This window comes from Sarcophilus harrisii, chromosome 4 (assembly GCF_902635505.1).
Source record: "Sarcophilus harrisii chromosome 4, mSarHar1.11, whole genome shotgun sequence".
Taxonomy (NCBI): domain Eukaryota; kingdom Metazoa; phylum Chordata; class Mammalia; order Dasyuromorphia; family Dasyuridae; genus Sarcophilus; species Sarcophilus harrisii.
The window spans coordinates 271,527,960-271,544,123 of NC_045429.1; the positions used below are offsets into that span (position 1 = coordinate 271,527,960).

Consider the following 16,164-nt stretch of genomic DNA (forward strand, 5'->3'; position numbering starts at 1 on the left):
TGTATCAATGAAATCATAGCTTTAGTTCTTATCTATCCATGGATCTATTATCTATGTACATAGATTCCTATATATGTGTATATGTAAGAGGTTATCTTATTCTCCCAGTGTAGGGCTTGTTTCTATGATAAGACTCAGAGCTCCTTTGGGGAAAGAATCTCTTACACTTTAGTCTTCACTCAGAATGCTTAGCCAGGCTGACAATGTCTTTATCTCCCAGAAATCCAGAAGGGTTTTCCCCTTTCCCATCCCCCTCCAACTCTTAGAACTTCTTGCTTCTTTCAAAAACAGCTCAAGCACCACCTTCTCATGTGAAGCATCTCCCTACATTCAGCTGCCAGTGCCCTCCCCTCAAACTTTAGTTTGCATTTATTTGGCATTTATGTATAATTATGTATGTGTTCTTTCTCCTCCTCCAAAAGAATGAACATTCCAGGGTTTGTTTTATTTTTGTCTTTGTATCTCCAGACTAGCAACAAGACTGGAACATAGAAGGCACTCAGTAAATGCCTACTGATGGATGGATATTAGATAATAGGTACTCGGTACATTTTTTTTCTATTATTAAATGGTTCGTTTCTTTAGTGTTTCAAGGTTTGGGAACTTTTGTCTCAAACCATTCCTATGTGGGTTGATTGTACAAGTATCATCATCCCATGTTACAGAGAAGGAAACTGAGATTCAAAAGTTAAGTGACTTATTCATGGTCACACAGAAGAAAATGGAAGAATAGGGAAGCTCAGCCAAGTCCTTCCTACTTCCATTAGATTGTAAATTCCTTGAGGACAAGGATATCTTTTGACTCCTTTTGGATTCTCAGCACTTAGCACAATGCTTGGCACATAGTAGGCACTTAATAAATATTTTATTGAATTGAAATCCCTACCACCTTTTCCTGTACTGGTCACTTTTCTCTAATCCTCAGAGTAACAGCCACAGAATTTGAATAGAATTCTTGAGTATAAATTCAGTGCTTCCATGCCTCTCTGGATCCCACTTCTGACTTTCTAAATTTGCTCCAATGCCACAGAAGTCTTCTCACCGTGGAAGTCCATTTATTCTCTGGACTTCACCATATTGGAAGTATGTTACCATTTCTCAACATTTTTCTCTGAGTGCTTGGTTCCAGAATATCCACTGCAAAACAAGTTCCCAAACTAGCTATATCTCCATTCCTCTGCAGCTTCCATTCCCCACCCTATCTCATTTCCACACTCTATTCCCACCTCTTTTTTTGCTTCCTTTCATGTGCTGAATTCCCTATTTAGAGTATAAGCTCCTTAAGTGCTGGGACTTTCTTTTTGCTTATATTTGTATTTCTGGTGCTTAGTACAGCCATCAGCACATGGAAAGCACTTAATGAAAACTTTGATGACTTATTTGGTCTTTCCAGTACATGTTACTCTAAATAAATATGGTCTTTAGACATGAGCAGGTAAGCATCTTTACAGAATGAGGAATAAAAGCAGTCAGTTTCAATGTCTCATTTGGTCATAGGTGTCCCAAAGGTTGGAGGACTCTATTTTATTGAGGTAGGAAGCTTCTTTGCCACACAATTAAGCTGTCACTGATGGAACTAAATCAAAATTACAGGCATCTGGATGCTTGGAGCATTCTGGGCCTTTATAACTCAGAAAGAGGGGCTGTTACCTGGGTAATTCAGTGGAAAGTCCAGTCAGTATCTGTCTGTGTCACTGAATCACACACTTCACAAACTACCCAGCTGACACATTTTGTCAAGAGACATAAACCTGACAATCCTACCCTTTCCTCCCTCATATTTCCCTCTGACTTCCAGGTCCTGGAGCAAAACAGAAGAAAAGTGTTTTATCCTCCCATGGCCTGGGACTTGCTCGGGTCTTTGATGGTTTGCTTTCAGAAACTGTTAGTTCCTTGCTCATAGATTTAGAGGCCATCAAGTCTAACCTCTCCATTTTAAAAATAAGACTACTGAGGCAGTCAGAAGTTCAGTAATTTATTCAGGATCTCACATAGTAAGTATGACTGAGCTTCCAAGTTTCAGCTTGGTTAGAGTTCCCGGGAGTCAGACCCGCCCATCCTGATTCAAGTCCAGTGGACTCTGTAGTAGGCTATTCTGTCTCTAGTTCACACTCATTAGTGCTTGTAGAATGAGAATGGAGGATTGAGAAATAGGACCGAGTTTGAATCTTCCTCTGCTCCTTATTATCTGGGACAAATCTGGACAAGTCCATTTTAAGCTCCGTTTCTTTCTAAATTCTATCTTTGGTCCCATGAACCACCATGAACCCAGCTAGTTCTTGTGGGAATTTGAAGCTTCTCCTCAGTGGGGGTTGAGGCAGTGGGAGAAATCAGGAAACACAAAGGGAGGAACCCAATGGGCCCGACAGACTTGCCAGGAAGGTCCTAGGTGGCCATCCAGAGAAGGAGGTTTGCTGGGCATAGATTCCCAGACTACCTGAGCTAGGCCAGCTGAACAATGGCTTGTTGTAGGCTAGAGGCAGGCTGGAATGTGACCCGGGGAGTTGGGCGGTGGGGCGGCTGCTGTGGTGCGGCGGCTGGGCGGGGCCAGGTAACAGCAACCAGCCCTTTTACCTGTCCAGGTGCCTCCCATTTCCAGGAGTGCTGCGAAGCCCATAGCACCTGCAGCCTTTGCAGATAGTGGCGGGGTTAGGACCGTGGACGGGGGAATGACTTCTTAGAATCTTCCCCTCGGTGAGAGGCCGGGGCAGAGTCCAACCCAACTCAGCGGAACCCCGGCGCCGGGGAGGAGGCGGCCCTGCGCAACTCAACACACGCAGAGGGCAAGATGAAAAAGAACCAGTCGGTGCAAGGGACCTTCAGCAAACTCTTTGGGAAGAAACATACAACTCCCACCACCACCTCCTTGTATGCCACCAACCCGCCCTGGATCTTCACCCAGGAGGTCCCCTTGGAGGGGACCAGGAACTTTGGTGAGTCGGTTCTGGGGCTGGGGCCGGAAGGGGGAGAGCTCTGCCAGTGGGTGGGGCCGGGGAATTAAAGGATCCCTCTGAAGCCCCCACTGAAGGGCTTGGCCCGGTGTCTTCGTTCCCGTTCACCCTGCAAAGAGCCGAGAGGCACATGTACCCAGGGAGCGCGAGTCTGAGGCTCCCTCCATGGGCTCAGTGCAAGCAGGGAAGACGTGAAACTCGGAGAAGAGGGTGGACGGGAAAGGGACGCGTTAGAACCTGTGAATGAGGGAGAGAGAAACTGCAGGAGAAAGGGGAGGAGAGCTGGGGGACTGGCGCTGGGCTGGCCTGGGAGAAGGAGGTGCTGTTGGGATCCAGAGGGGTGTGTGTGTTTATGTGTGCACGGAGGGGATCCCAAAGGATCCCGCTGCAGGGCTTCCTTCCCACAGTCCGCTTTCTGAAGTGTTTGTTCTTCCCCTAGTTGGTTAAGTATAACCTTTTTTTTTTTTTTTTTTTTTTTTTTAAAGTTCTCACAGTCAAAGGGTATGTAGCAGGGCCTGCCAATGAAAATTCCCAACCCCTAATACCCCCTTTATCTTTTTAATTCAGAAGCTTTTTTTCTGAATCGCTTTTCCTCTCCCGGCCTTAGTTTCCTCATCCAATAAAAAAGGGTTTTATTAAATAATCTCTATGGTTCCAGTTTTCGATCAAAGAGAGACTGAAGGACTCTGGGGACACCCCTGCCTTGCCCTTAACCCTGACTTCCAGGCCTTGACTTTGCCACAGGCCCTGCCCAGTGTTGCCACATAGGGGTCAGATTGGTCAGAGGAGCCACAGGGGAGCCAGCTGTTCCAGGGTCGCCAGACCCACTCTATTCTGCAGCTCCTCCCACTTTGGCATGTTTGGGTTTTCTATCAGACGAAAAAGTCAACAAAGGTGGGGTTTGACTGTCCTTGATGTCAATACATGTGAAGAAATGAGTCACATTTTCACTTAATACTGACTTTTCCCCTATTTCTATGCCTGTCATCAGAGTCATGGTTTGAAGGGTTTGTTGGGAAGAAGGTTTGAATCAAGAGAAGAAACTTATAGGAACTGGGAAGGCAGGTAGAGTGGTCCTAAGGGCATAGATTTAGAGCTATTAGGCCATCTAATCCACCCTTCTCTCTCTTCAAGGAAGGAAACTGAGGTTCAGGTAATTTTAGTAACCTTTCCTAAGGTCACTCAGGCTTATGACCCTTTCTACTCTTGCCCCTTCCCCTGATGCACTCCCTACTTAGCAAAATTAGGATGGACACCATCTAAAAAGGGAGAAATCAGTGGACAGTTCAGCCAAGCCCAAGGGTTTGGGCCCTGTATCACCTCATCAATTCATCTCACTGCAGTTTGTACTTCTTTTAATTTGGGGGAAATGGAGAGTGGAGGGGAAGGAGATTCAGTTGTGGACTAGTTACAGATGACCGACCTTGTGTCCGTGGGAGTATACAAAATGCAAGCTGCAAGAACCCCACTTGGGTTCCCTGCAGTCCCTGGACTCTAGTTCTAGTCTCCTGCTTCAGGGAGCCCTTCTTTATTTACTACCAGTTACAGCAGCATCAGGTTTTGCACTAGTAATGAGGTGGTGGGAGTTGAAGAATCTACAATAGCCTAAATAGAGAGTAAAGTAAAGTTATGTGGACTTGACCCTTGACATCGAGGCATTTACAATTTTTACAATTTTACAATATTTTACAAATTTATAATAATTTACAATTACACAGCCCCCAGCCCACCACAACCCCACAAATGCAAAACATTTCCCAGGTTTTTGTGACATATCTATCAATGAGCAAAGAGGGCTGGTAAGGAAGGATTAAGGCAGCCATTATGAGGATGAACTCTAAATGAACATCCCTCACCTATAAGATGATTGGGTGGGACTGCTTTACCATCTTCCTGACCCTGGACAAGTCACATAATGACTTCTCCAGGACCCAGTTTCCTCATATGTAACAGTAGGGGATTCCACTGGATGGCTTCTTCAATCCTTTCCTCCTTTAAATCTATGATCTTAAGATCTGAAGTTGTGTTTGGGGGAGGATATAGAGCCTGAGGTCTGCCCTGATATACACCCTGTGTGTTCGTGTGCCAGGAAGAGCTCACAGGATCTTGTTGGCTCTTAATTCAGTGGGATTGGGAAGGAGATGGGGATGAAACATTTTTTTCCCTCCTTATCTGAGCATTGAGCTCTGGGCTGGTCAAAGTAGAAAGTATAGGCAGGCCAGCTGAGATTAGCCAAAAGAAACATTTCAGTCTCAGTCTTCCCTGAAATTGTAGAAGAGGGAATCCTGGATCCTGGAAGTGGCTAGTATCCTTCCTAGGTTTGGGCAGGGCCCATGAGGGCAGCTCCCTCTCCCCAGGGCAGGGCCCTGGTACTAGCTGACTCAGCCTGGGCCAGTCTCAGCACAAGTAGGGGTGGAAAATAAAGCATGCATTGGGTAGTCTGCTCTCCAGGGTTTCCTGTGTGCTGAGTTGGAGGTATTGGGTGCTGGTGGGTGTGGCAGCTGGCCCTCCACCCTGTCAAACAGGAATAGAGGTGGGTGGGTATGTATGGTATTGGGGGGTGGGGGAAGGATTGTGTATGTCAAAGCCCAAATATGAAAAGAATGAACCAGGAATCAAGAACCCTAGATTCTATTCCTGGCTATTACTAACTGGCTTTTTTTTCTCATTAGTCAATTTTTTCATATCAAATGGGCCTGATATCTATTCTCACAATGTCCCAGAATTAGGAAAATCATACATTTTCATAATAGACTTGGAAGTACTTTGAAAAGGAAATATATAAATGAAGTTTATTTCTACCACCCCTATCAAAACATTATTTCCAGGATTGTTTGTCCAAGTTTTCCTCAATTCTTTTCTCCTGTCTTGATGGACATCAATTTTCTCATTTCAAATGGGCTTGATATCTATTCTAAAATTTTTCAGAATCACAAGAAAAGTACATTCTCTTTTTTTTTTCTGTTTTATTTTATTTATTTAATATTAACAATCAAAAACATTTTCATAAAAGTCAAGTTGTAGGAAAAAAACAAACATCTCCCACCCTAATGAAAATAAAAACCCTTAAGAAAAATTGAGAGAGAGAGTGAGAAAAAGAGAGAGAGAGAGAGAAAATGCTTCAATCTATATTTAGACATAATAAGTTCTTACTTTGTGGATAGGATTTTTCATCGGAAGTCCTTCAGAGTAGTTGTGGATAAGAGAACCATACATTTGAAAAGCAGTAGGAATTATACAAATGGACTTTATTTCTACCATTTCTATCAAAAGATTATTTTCAGCATTGTTTCCTCAGCTCTTTTCTCCTAACTGTCCTATTAGACATCAGGGAAAACTGATACTGATTGGAATAAAATAACTCTCTCACACAAATAGCTAAAGACTAGACCCCTCAACCCTCTGTATGAAATATTGCCTCTGAAACCTGGGGTAATGAGAATTGGCCCATTTGGGAGACAATAGTAATAGAGATGGGGAAGGGAGAATCAGTGTAAAAGAATTGAGGGGAGGGTTTGTAGGAACTTGGAATAGATTGGGGGAGTCCTCCCTCTCTATCACCACTCCCCACCCCTCCCCAGATATACAAGGAGAATGGAGAGCAGAATGTATGTGTTCTTTTGCTGATGGACTTTAAAAAAAAAAAAAACTTTTTATTTTCAAAATATATGCATAGTTTTCAACATTCACTCTTGTAAAACCGTGTTTTCCAAATTTTTTTTCTCCTCTTCCTCCCTTCTCCTCCCTTAGATAGCAAGTAATCTAATATTTTAAACATGTGCAATTCTTCTATATATATATTTCACAATTATCATGCTACACAAGAAAAATCAGATCAAAAAGGGGAAAAAATGAAAAAGAAAAAACAAGCAAACAACAACAAAAAAAGTGAAAATCTTATGTTGTGATTCACACTGAGTCCCCACAGTCCTCTCCCTTGCAGATGGTTCTCTCCAAAACAAGTCCATTGGAACAAGCCTGAATCACCTCAATGTTGAAAAGAGCTACGTCCATCAGAATTGATCCTTGTATAATCTTGTTGCTGTGTACAATGTTCTCTTGATTCTACTCACTTCACTTAGCATCAGTTCATGTAAGTCTCTGCAGGCATCTCTGAAATCATTCTTCTGATCATTTCTTATACAACAATAATATTCCATAACATTCATACCATAACTTATTCAGCCATTCTCCAGTTGATGGACATCCACTCAGTTTGCTGATGGAGTTTTAAGAAAAAGATAGAATCCTCTCCTTGCCTAACTATCCCTAAGATGTTTGTCGGATCCCTTTACTTTCTTTAAGGTCTCTTGTCCTGACGAGTCTTATGGAAAGATCATTGTGTTTGGAGTCAGAAGATTCCAGGTTTGAGTCATGATTCTCCACCCTTTTACTAGTAGTGTGAGCTTGGGCAAATCCCTCCATATCCCTGCACCTCAATTTCCTTATCTGTAAAATGGGGTTGATGTGAATATCTTCACCATCTACCTCATAGGGTGGTAGTAAGGATAAAATGAAATAATGTGTGGTATTTGTGATCATAAGGCACTCATTAAGCATTAACTCTTGTGTTCATAATTGTGGTTCCTCCTTCTAAGCCAGGGTGCTTCCTTCAAGAAGATCTGAATGGGAATTTGTGTTCCCCAGACTCCTCTTCATCCCTTCCATCATCACCTTCCTCCTTAGTCAACAGAGCTGCATTCTTTGCATTTCAGCTTCCTGATGGGTGGCCACCTACTGTACTGTGATTTTTGAGAGGAAAAGCATGTATCTTTATGTATCTTTATGTATCTCTAAAGAATCCAAGATGTGCTTCTCTATTTCCTGATTACTTTGTTTCTGGTAGATGGAGGCTCAGGACCCCTGAACTGGTATAATCATTATAGACTATGGCTTTGAGACTGGAAGGGATCTCAGAGGTCATTTAAACTAATCCCCTCAATTTATAGATGACAGAATTGACTCAGGTTAAATGACTTGCCCAAGAGGACCCAGCTAGGTGTAAATTAAATTTGAACCCAAGAACTCTATCCGCAGGACCAATGTTCTGTCTTTTGTACCAGACCTATAACCCGACCCCACTGTAGGTTTTCTTAATGCCTCTATAATTGGCTTGCACCCCAGAGCCATTTTGCTGAGTAAAGTAGAGAGAAGGCCACCACCCCAAAATCTCTGCAATCTGTGTCTATCATTATTACTATTCTTGAAGCTAATGTTCAGGTAATATTTCACAGATGCTCTCTTATGGTGAAGATATCGCTCTAATAATAATAGCACTCTCAACAACAAAAATAGCTATCATTTATATAGTACTTTAAGATTTATAGAGCACTTCACATAGGTGATCCCTTCCAATCATCTGTGGATAGATATAAATTGCCTACTGTGCAGGTATAAATTACCCCCATTATATTATAGATAAGTATACTGAAGCTGAAATGTAAAACTACTTGCCCAGAGTCAAAGAACTTTTCAATGTCTGAGGCAGAATTTGAACTCAGTCTTTTTGACTTTAAATAAAGCATTCCATTTACTATACCACCCAGCATCTTACTTTTGTAGATATATTTGAGCCTCGTAAGAATTTCTGGGGATTGGGCAGCCAGCAAGTAGAAAGCAGATCCAGGGCTGGAACAAAAGTCTTGCTCTCCTACATCTCATTAGAATTAGGGTTCTTAAACATTTTTACTTTATAGACTCCTCTGGCCCTTTGATAAAGCCTATGGACCTCTCAAAATAATGTTTTTCAATGAATAAAAGACATCAGATTACAAAATAAACTAATTATAGTGAAATATAATAATTACATATATGTGTATATATACACATACATAGATACCTACATATATATGTGTTCAAAACCTCTTGCAATAAAGGAAAATTAAATTTTCTTAATGTCCTCCATGAAAACTTGGTCTAGCAGGGCTTCTGAAAGTACTTTATAGGTAGAACTAAACTAATCTCAGCCAGGACCAGGTTGGCACTAGCAGAGAAGGCTGACCTGTGACTTTCTCTCTGGGGGTGTGAAGGAGACTTTTGTTTGTGCTCCTGTTTCCTGGAGGTATTCTGTGGTTTGCCTGGAGCTCTGCACATTCACATACTCAACCTGCCACCACCTTCCTTCCCGCTCTGCAGTACATGTATTATATAATCCCTTCTTCTTGTTTTTGTGGCCAGTTTACACAATGCTAGCCAAAGAATCCTAGATTGAAAGTCTCCCAACCTAGTTTCAAATCTTATTTCTGTACCTTAACTGTCTGTGTGACTTTGAGCACATCACATCTTTGCTTTTTACCTTTCAGCCCATCTTTAAAACAAGGGGGTTCGATTAGATCAGGGGGTCTTTACCTGAGACCCACAGATCCTTAAGGGGGGATCCATTGGTAGATTTGGAGGGAGAGAACATGGAAATTTTATTATTTTAATAACTTTCGATATCCTTGGTTTCCTTTGCAATCCTATGTATTTTATTTTATACACCTAAAAATGTGATTTTTGAAAAGTTGGTCTGTAGGCAACATTTCTTCTTCAGACTTCCAAAGGGATCCATAACCCAAACAAGATTAAGAACTCTCTTGCCTAAAAGATCTCTAAGGCTCCCTCCAGTTCCATGATTCTGTATTTTCCAGGAAGGATAAAGTGGCTCCCTCTAGCCTTACCTCCCCCTACCCATTTCCCACATACACACTCTATAGCCCCTCTGAGATTTCCTCTTTTCCATACTATCCTTTACCCATCCTATGATCATCTCTCTTCCCTTCCCCTCACATAAATCCATGGCCCCCTTCTTAGTCCAACCAATCTTTCTTTTATGTTTTTTCGGAACCACTCCCCATGTCCTCTAAATCTCCTTTTGACCTTGGACTAATCCATCCCCTCTGTTTTGCTTTTGAGTAAGGTAATCTCTAATTACTCAGAAGTCCTTCTGGGAAAGGCTGGGACTTTTCAACCTGTTGTTCTTCTCACCTGCTAATTACCAAGGAAGGACTTCATTATGGTCAATTAGTGGCTACATCCCTTCCTCCTTCCCTCATCTCCCTCCATTGGGAAAGCAGTGGCTACCCCTTGGCTGGCAGGGATTGTGGATTAGAATTGGACCTGGGATGAAGAGGATTTAGGTTACTGGGATTATTCTGGGTTATAATAATAGAATTAAGCCTCTGTCCTTGCTTAACTCCCCCAGTATCCAATTAGAGGCTGCCCTCCAGTTTGTAACTGTAGGGTCATTTGGACTCAGAAGGTCTTTACCCCAATCCTGTCCTAAAACAGCTTTCATCCTAGGAGGTAGGGGGAAGGATGAACTAGGTGTACAAATAAATATAGGATTAGGATGATCCTAGAGTCTATTTGCTCAGTAGGATAAAATGGAGGTGGGAGGGCGGGGTTGGGGGGGGTGGGGGGGTGGGGAGGAAGTAGAAGGTAGGGAAGCTGTTTGTTCTTTTAGAAATGAAAGCGGTCAAGAAAGAAGGAGAAACAGGAGCTTGTGATCATGGAAATGTTACCTATGGACCAGTTGGTGCCTTCTACCCATTTATCTACCCCACTCCACCCCTACCTCCCTGCTTATATTAGCTGGGGATTCAACTCCAGAAGAACCTCCAGGAAGGTGTTACCTGATTGCCCCAGCCCAAACTGATATTTCATCCTCTTAATTCTCAAGAGTCTTCATTTTCTGAGCCACTTGTGGAATCATCCACTCCTAGAATGTTACAGTGGCACCGGACCTTAGATAGAAATAATCTAGCCTACTCCCTGCTTTTACAGAGGAATTAACTGAGAGCCAGAGAAGGAAAGCAATTTGTTCAAACCCACACAGAAAATTCATGGTAGAGCTGGAAGTAAAACCCAGTTCTCCTGACTACTATTGTTCAATTAGTGCTTGTTTTATACTACTATTTTTGTACTGATAGCTAATTTTTAATGATCCTGAAGAATAAGGAATGCCAACAGACTTCACTCTGTCACACATTGCCTGACATGGTACCTTTGCATGTGATTCCTAGTGAATACTAAATGGATCAGGGAATTTGATCACTCAGAGTCTGGTGCTATTAGCCAGCCAGAAATGAGACATGAAGGCAGAAGGAAAGGGCCATAGAGAGAGGCTCTCAGGCTGACAGTCACTCTGGCTCCATGTATCTCTAGCCTCATGACTAATGCATTTCTGGGCTTCCTCCTCCTCCTTTTTCTCTTTTCTCTAACTTTCCAAGAGTAGGATTTCATAACTGAAGTCTGTAGGAAACTCATAAAGAAAAACCACAGACAGCTGAACTGCTAATGATGCTTTTTCATCTCTTGCTTCTTGCATCTCTCAAGACAGTCTGATGGCTAGAGCTCAAGTTTAACAGATTCTAGGACTCCCAGACCCTGGGCAACAGGTGGCAGGACTGAGGATAGGATCCAGGAGTCCTGGTACCTTTGTTTAATAAACCTTGCTAATTATCTGTATAGCTGCCAAGATAGCCCCTCTATAATGTAGATTTCCATACTATAGGGACTATTTTTGTGTATCCTCAACTCTTAGCACAGCATTTAATAAAGCACTTAATAAATGCTTCTTAACCAGGCAGAGGGTTTTTTTGTATTATTTTGTAGCTGAGGGAATTTGTTCATGGGATTAGTATCTAGGGTATGGGGTGGAGGGGGTGAGGAGGGCAGAGGAAATAAAAATAGAAAACTAAACTTAGTCCTGAGTGGGGAAGGAGGACCAGAAACCTTGACTGAGGGGTCTTGACCCTTGATTCAGGCCACAGGTTTCTTCTCTGTTTATCCTAATTTAAAAAGGAATATGTTGGATACCCGTCTCCTTATAAAAAGGTGGAAAACTCCAAGTACAAAAATGAGAAGGGGAGGGGGTTGGATACAGCAATTGTGGGGTTTTTGAATGGATGCTTTTGACTATTTGTGTTTGTAGCAAAAGTTTTTGTTTGTTTCCTTTTTCAATTGATGGAGTGAAGGTAGGAAGAAGATGAGGATTTTTGATGATTAAAAAATGTTTTTAAAGGGACATGGTATGATAAGAATGCTGAACTAGGAATCAGAAGAACTGAGTCTGGATCTCAATTTCAGCATTTATTGTGTTTTACCTCAGAAAAGTCTTTAGTTCTTTCAGGTTCATCTGAAAAATAGGATTAATCCTAATGGTACTTGTCAACCTCACTGGACTGTTAAAGAAAAAGCACTCAGTAAACTCATAAAAGCCATGTAAATATATTATTGTGGTTATTATCATTAATCATGAATTCTACTGGGGCAGTAGTGCAAAAAGTATCAGCACTGGAGTCAAAACGACCCGAGTTGAAAAGTGACCTCAGACATTTAGTAGCTGTGTGACTCTGGCAAATCACTTAATTTCTTTTTACCTCAGTTGCCTTAATTATAAAATGGGAATAATAATAGCACCTACCTCACAACATTGTTGTAAGGATCAAATGAGACTATCTGCATTGTGCTTCCCTTCCCTTTTCCCAAGGAAGCCTGCAGGACTGGGTTTCCCATATTAGTTTCCATACTGTGTCCCACATAAAGGTTTGGGGTTTTTACTCAAGTCTCTGGAAGAGCAATGTCTGGGAGTTCTCTGTGCAATCTGAGCTCCTCCAGGATTTGGAAACAGGCCAGACAGCTGTCCCCAAATCTTCATGTGGTTCCTGTCATCTGAAGTTCTACATATTCAGATATTGGCACTGCTTCCTTACATTTAATGGCAGGGGAGGAATGCTCTCATGTGTGGGTGCTCCATTCATTGCGGATTTTCCTCTCTCCTTATTCCCTACGTATATTTGAAGGGCATTCCAGGTGACTGCTAGTGTTTCAAATCCTCAATTTTTCTATCCTGAATTAGACTTAAAGGTAGCTTTCAGGGTAAAGAAGGGGAAAGAAGACAAGGGGAGTATTCAATCTGAGGGTTATTTTCCTTTTTTTCTTTTATTTATTTTTAATAGTATTTTATTTTTTTCAAATACATTCAAAGATAGCTTTCAGCATTCACTTTTGCAAAACCTTGAATTCCAAATTTTTCTCCCTATTTCCCCACCCCTTTGCCAAGACAGCAAGCAATCTGATATAGGTTAAACATGTGCAATTTTTCTAAACATATTTCCATATTCATCATGCTTTGTAAGAAAAGTCAGATCAAAAGGGGAAAAAATGAGAGGGGGAAAAAGGCAAGCAAACAACAACAATCAAAAAAAAAAAAAAATGAAAATACTATGTCTTGATCCACATTCAGTCTCCATAGTTCTCTCTCTGGATATGGATGGTACTTTCCATCACAAGTCCATTGGAATTGCCTTGAATTGTTGAAAAAGAATAAAGTCATAGTCGATCATCCCATAATCTTGTTACTGTGTACAATATTCTCTTGGTTCTGTTCACTTCACTTAGCATCACTCAAAACATCTTTTGAGTGTTTTTTAAAGGATACTATTACCTTTTACAGTAATGTGTTTTTAAGAGAAATTCAGTAGAGGTTTGGCAATTGTTAATGCTGTAAAGTTACCCATGTATATATCCTGTAAATTAAAGACTATTAAATAAAAAAAAAAAAAAAAGAGAGAAATTCAGTAAAAACTTTGGCAGGATCCTCAGGAGGACATGAAAAGAAGGGAAGGACAGGATTGGTAATGAGGAGAGCTTTGGAGAGATCCCATACAAGCATTCTGTAAGTGTCTATTATGTGCTGGGGATGCAAAGAATAAATGACAGTCTCTGCCCTCAAGGAGCTTATATCCCATGGAAAACTTATTTTCTACCCTGGATTTCTCAGAAGTTAGCAGGGCTCAAGGACTCATCTTTTCCATTTTTCTTCCTTAGCAAACATACAGACTTCATTCGTATAGTCAAAGATTTGAAGAGTTCCCTTTAGAAAGCTAAATAAAAATAAAGCCTTTCTAATGAATAGCAGGCAAATTTCTAGAATTGGACAGCTGCTCCTGCTTCCCATGAATTCTTGTTTTGCATATAACTTGACTGACCTCCATCTAACCTAGGATGAACCTTTCCGGAAGAGAAGTATCACAAGGGCTAAGTGAGGAGAATTGGGGAACAGAGATCTTCACCTTCAGATCCAGGAAATTTCTGAATCCTTGTGAATTCAGAAGGAGTTCCATAAACTCATTAAGCACCTTCTTTGAACAAAGAGCAGCTAGAAATACTAGGACATAAAAAATAGTTAAATAAATAAAATCTAATTTGAGGAAGCAACAATTATGAAACTTGGGGAGTGGGGGTGGAGAGAATTTTTGGTTTTGTTTTTTGTTTTTAAGATTTTTTTTTTTCTGGTAACCAACTAGTATGCCAGAGTTTCAGAGGGTTGGTTCTGCTTTCCCTTACAATAAATACTTCCTAACTTGGGGTCTGAGGATAGATTTCAGAGGATCCACAAACTTAGATGAGAAAAAAATTACATTTTTATTTCAAAATAGATTCCTCTGTAATCCTATGTATTTTACTTTAGACATTTAAAAATATTCAGAGAAGTCTATAGGCTTTATTAGTGTCAAAGAATATGACTAAGAATACCTTTCTTATAGCAATGAGGGGATAGTGTACTTAGAAATCTTCCTGTAGTGTCAATAGCATCATTCTCTTGACTTCATCACATTTTGAATTTTAAAGTCATAAAATCTTACAGGTAATCTTAACCCAAGCCCCTCATTTTATCCAGAAGGAAATTTGGGCTCAGAGAGGGAAGTGACTTACTCATCCAAAACCACATAGATTAGCAACAGAATTGGACAGCAGCCTAGGTTTCCTGGTTCCTAGTTCAGGGCTACTTCTACTACATAGGATCAAAAGCTTAAAAATGCAAAGCACTCCAGAATTAACAAATCCTATGCCCTCATTTTGCACAAAGGAAAACTGAGTCCCAGAGAGGTTCAGAGTCCTAGCGCTAGCTCCAGCTCCATCCCAGGGCCTCCCTCCCCTGATCCTGTGACAGGACGAGATTCTTTAGCACCACAGCTATGACTTTAAGCCAACAACCCTGCCCAGGGCCCCTTCTAAGGATGGGCAGTAGCCCATCTGTCTCAGATTCTCAGGACTCTCATTTGCAATCTGATGTGAAGCCAGAAATGCAGCTGTCCTTCATTTTAATAGAAAGGCACATTCCTGGAAAGTCCTGTGTTAATTGAATATTTGGGAATTCCATGCCAGCATGTAGCCAGCTTTCAATAAATACATGCTGAATTGGATCATGCAATTATAAGATTTAGAGCTGGAACAGATTGTACAAATCATCTAATCCACAAAATCCTCCCCCCTGGTTTTAGGGGCAGGAAGTATCTGAGCCAGGATTTGAACCCAAGTGTTCTCACTCCAAATCCATTGCTCTTCATTGTTTGAATTGGCGTGTAAAGCAAACCCCATTTTCAGTGCACTGAGAGAACTTAAAAGGAATCCTATCCTAAAGCTTTTTATTTTGAGGAAGAAAGTGAACCTAATTTCTCTCATTTTGGAAACTGGCTTTTTCAGAGATAGAGTTTGATTACAGTGTATGTATGTGTATATATATCTGTGTGTAATTTTAATATTTAAAAAATTAAAATGGAGTGGGGAGGAAGATCACTACTGCATTAATTGAGAGGCTCTATATTGTGCCTGAATCAAGAATGGAATTTGTCCCCTCTAAAGGTCTGTGGGGCAAAGCTGTAAATAGGGATTCTGCTAGTGTTCTCACAGCCTACTGGTTCAAGCTTTCTTATAGTAGCTCCGAAGTCATTTTCTTGTTCTTTGTTCCTTTGTCTTCTGACTCCCAGGACTGACTGAAAAGTTATGTTTCTAGGGGCCATTCTCTGTTACTCCACTGTTTTCTTGTTTTGTTTTGTTTTCATTGTTATTTATTTGCTTTTCCTTTCTTGATTCTCAGGTTCGACTCCTGGTTTTTCCACTAATCAGCTTTGTAACTTTGGGCAAATAACTTCCCCCTTCTGGGTTCCAATTTCTACATCAGTAAAAGAGGAAACTGGGCAGCTAGGTAGTCAGTGCCAGTAGATAGTGTGCCAGGTCTGGAGTCCAGAATATTCATCTTCCTGAGATCTAATCCAACTTCAAACATTTATTAGCTGTGTGACCTTGATAAACAAGTCACTGGACCCTGTTTGCCTTGGTTTACTCATCTGTCAAAGGAGCTGGAGAAGGAAGTGGTAAACTACTCCAGTATTTATGGGGTTTTTGTTGTGTTTTTTTAATTTTTAAATTTTAATAGTTTTTTTAA

At 41.1% G+C, this 16,164-nt stretch overlaps 1 protein-coding gene across 2 annotated transcripts in view; it reads left to right on the top strand.

The window, feature by feature from the left end:
* Positions 1–1,979: 1,979 nt before the first annotated feature.
* The window catches only part of C4H6orf132 (chromosome 4 C6orf132 homolog), a 53,723-nt gene continuing 39,538 nt past the window's right edge, over positions 1,980–16,164 (top strand). Inside the window, exon 1 of one of the 2 annotated variants that reach the window (XM_031964857.1) lies at positions 1,980–2,933. In XM_031964857.1, the coding sequence (XP_031820717.1) occupies positions 2,789–2,933 (145 nt within the window). In that variant the 5' untranslated portion in view covers positions 1,980–2,788. The remainder of the gene's footprint in view (positions 2,934–16,164) is intronic. The other variant, XM_031964858.1, reaches the window with a different exon arrangement.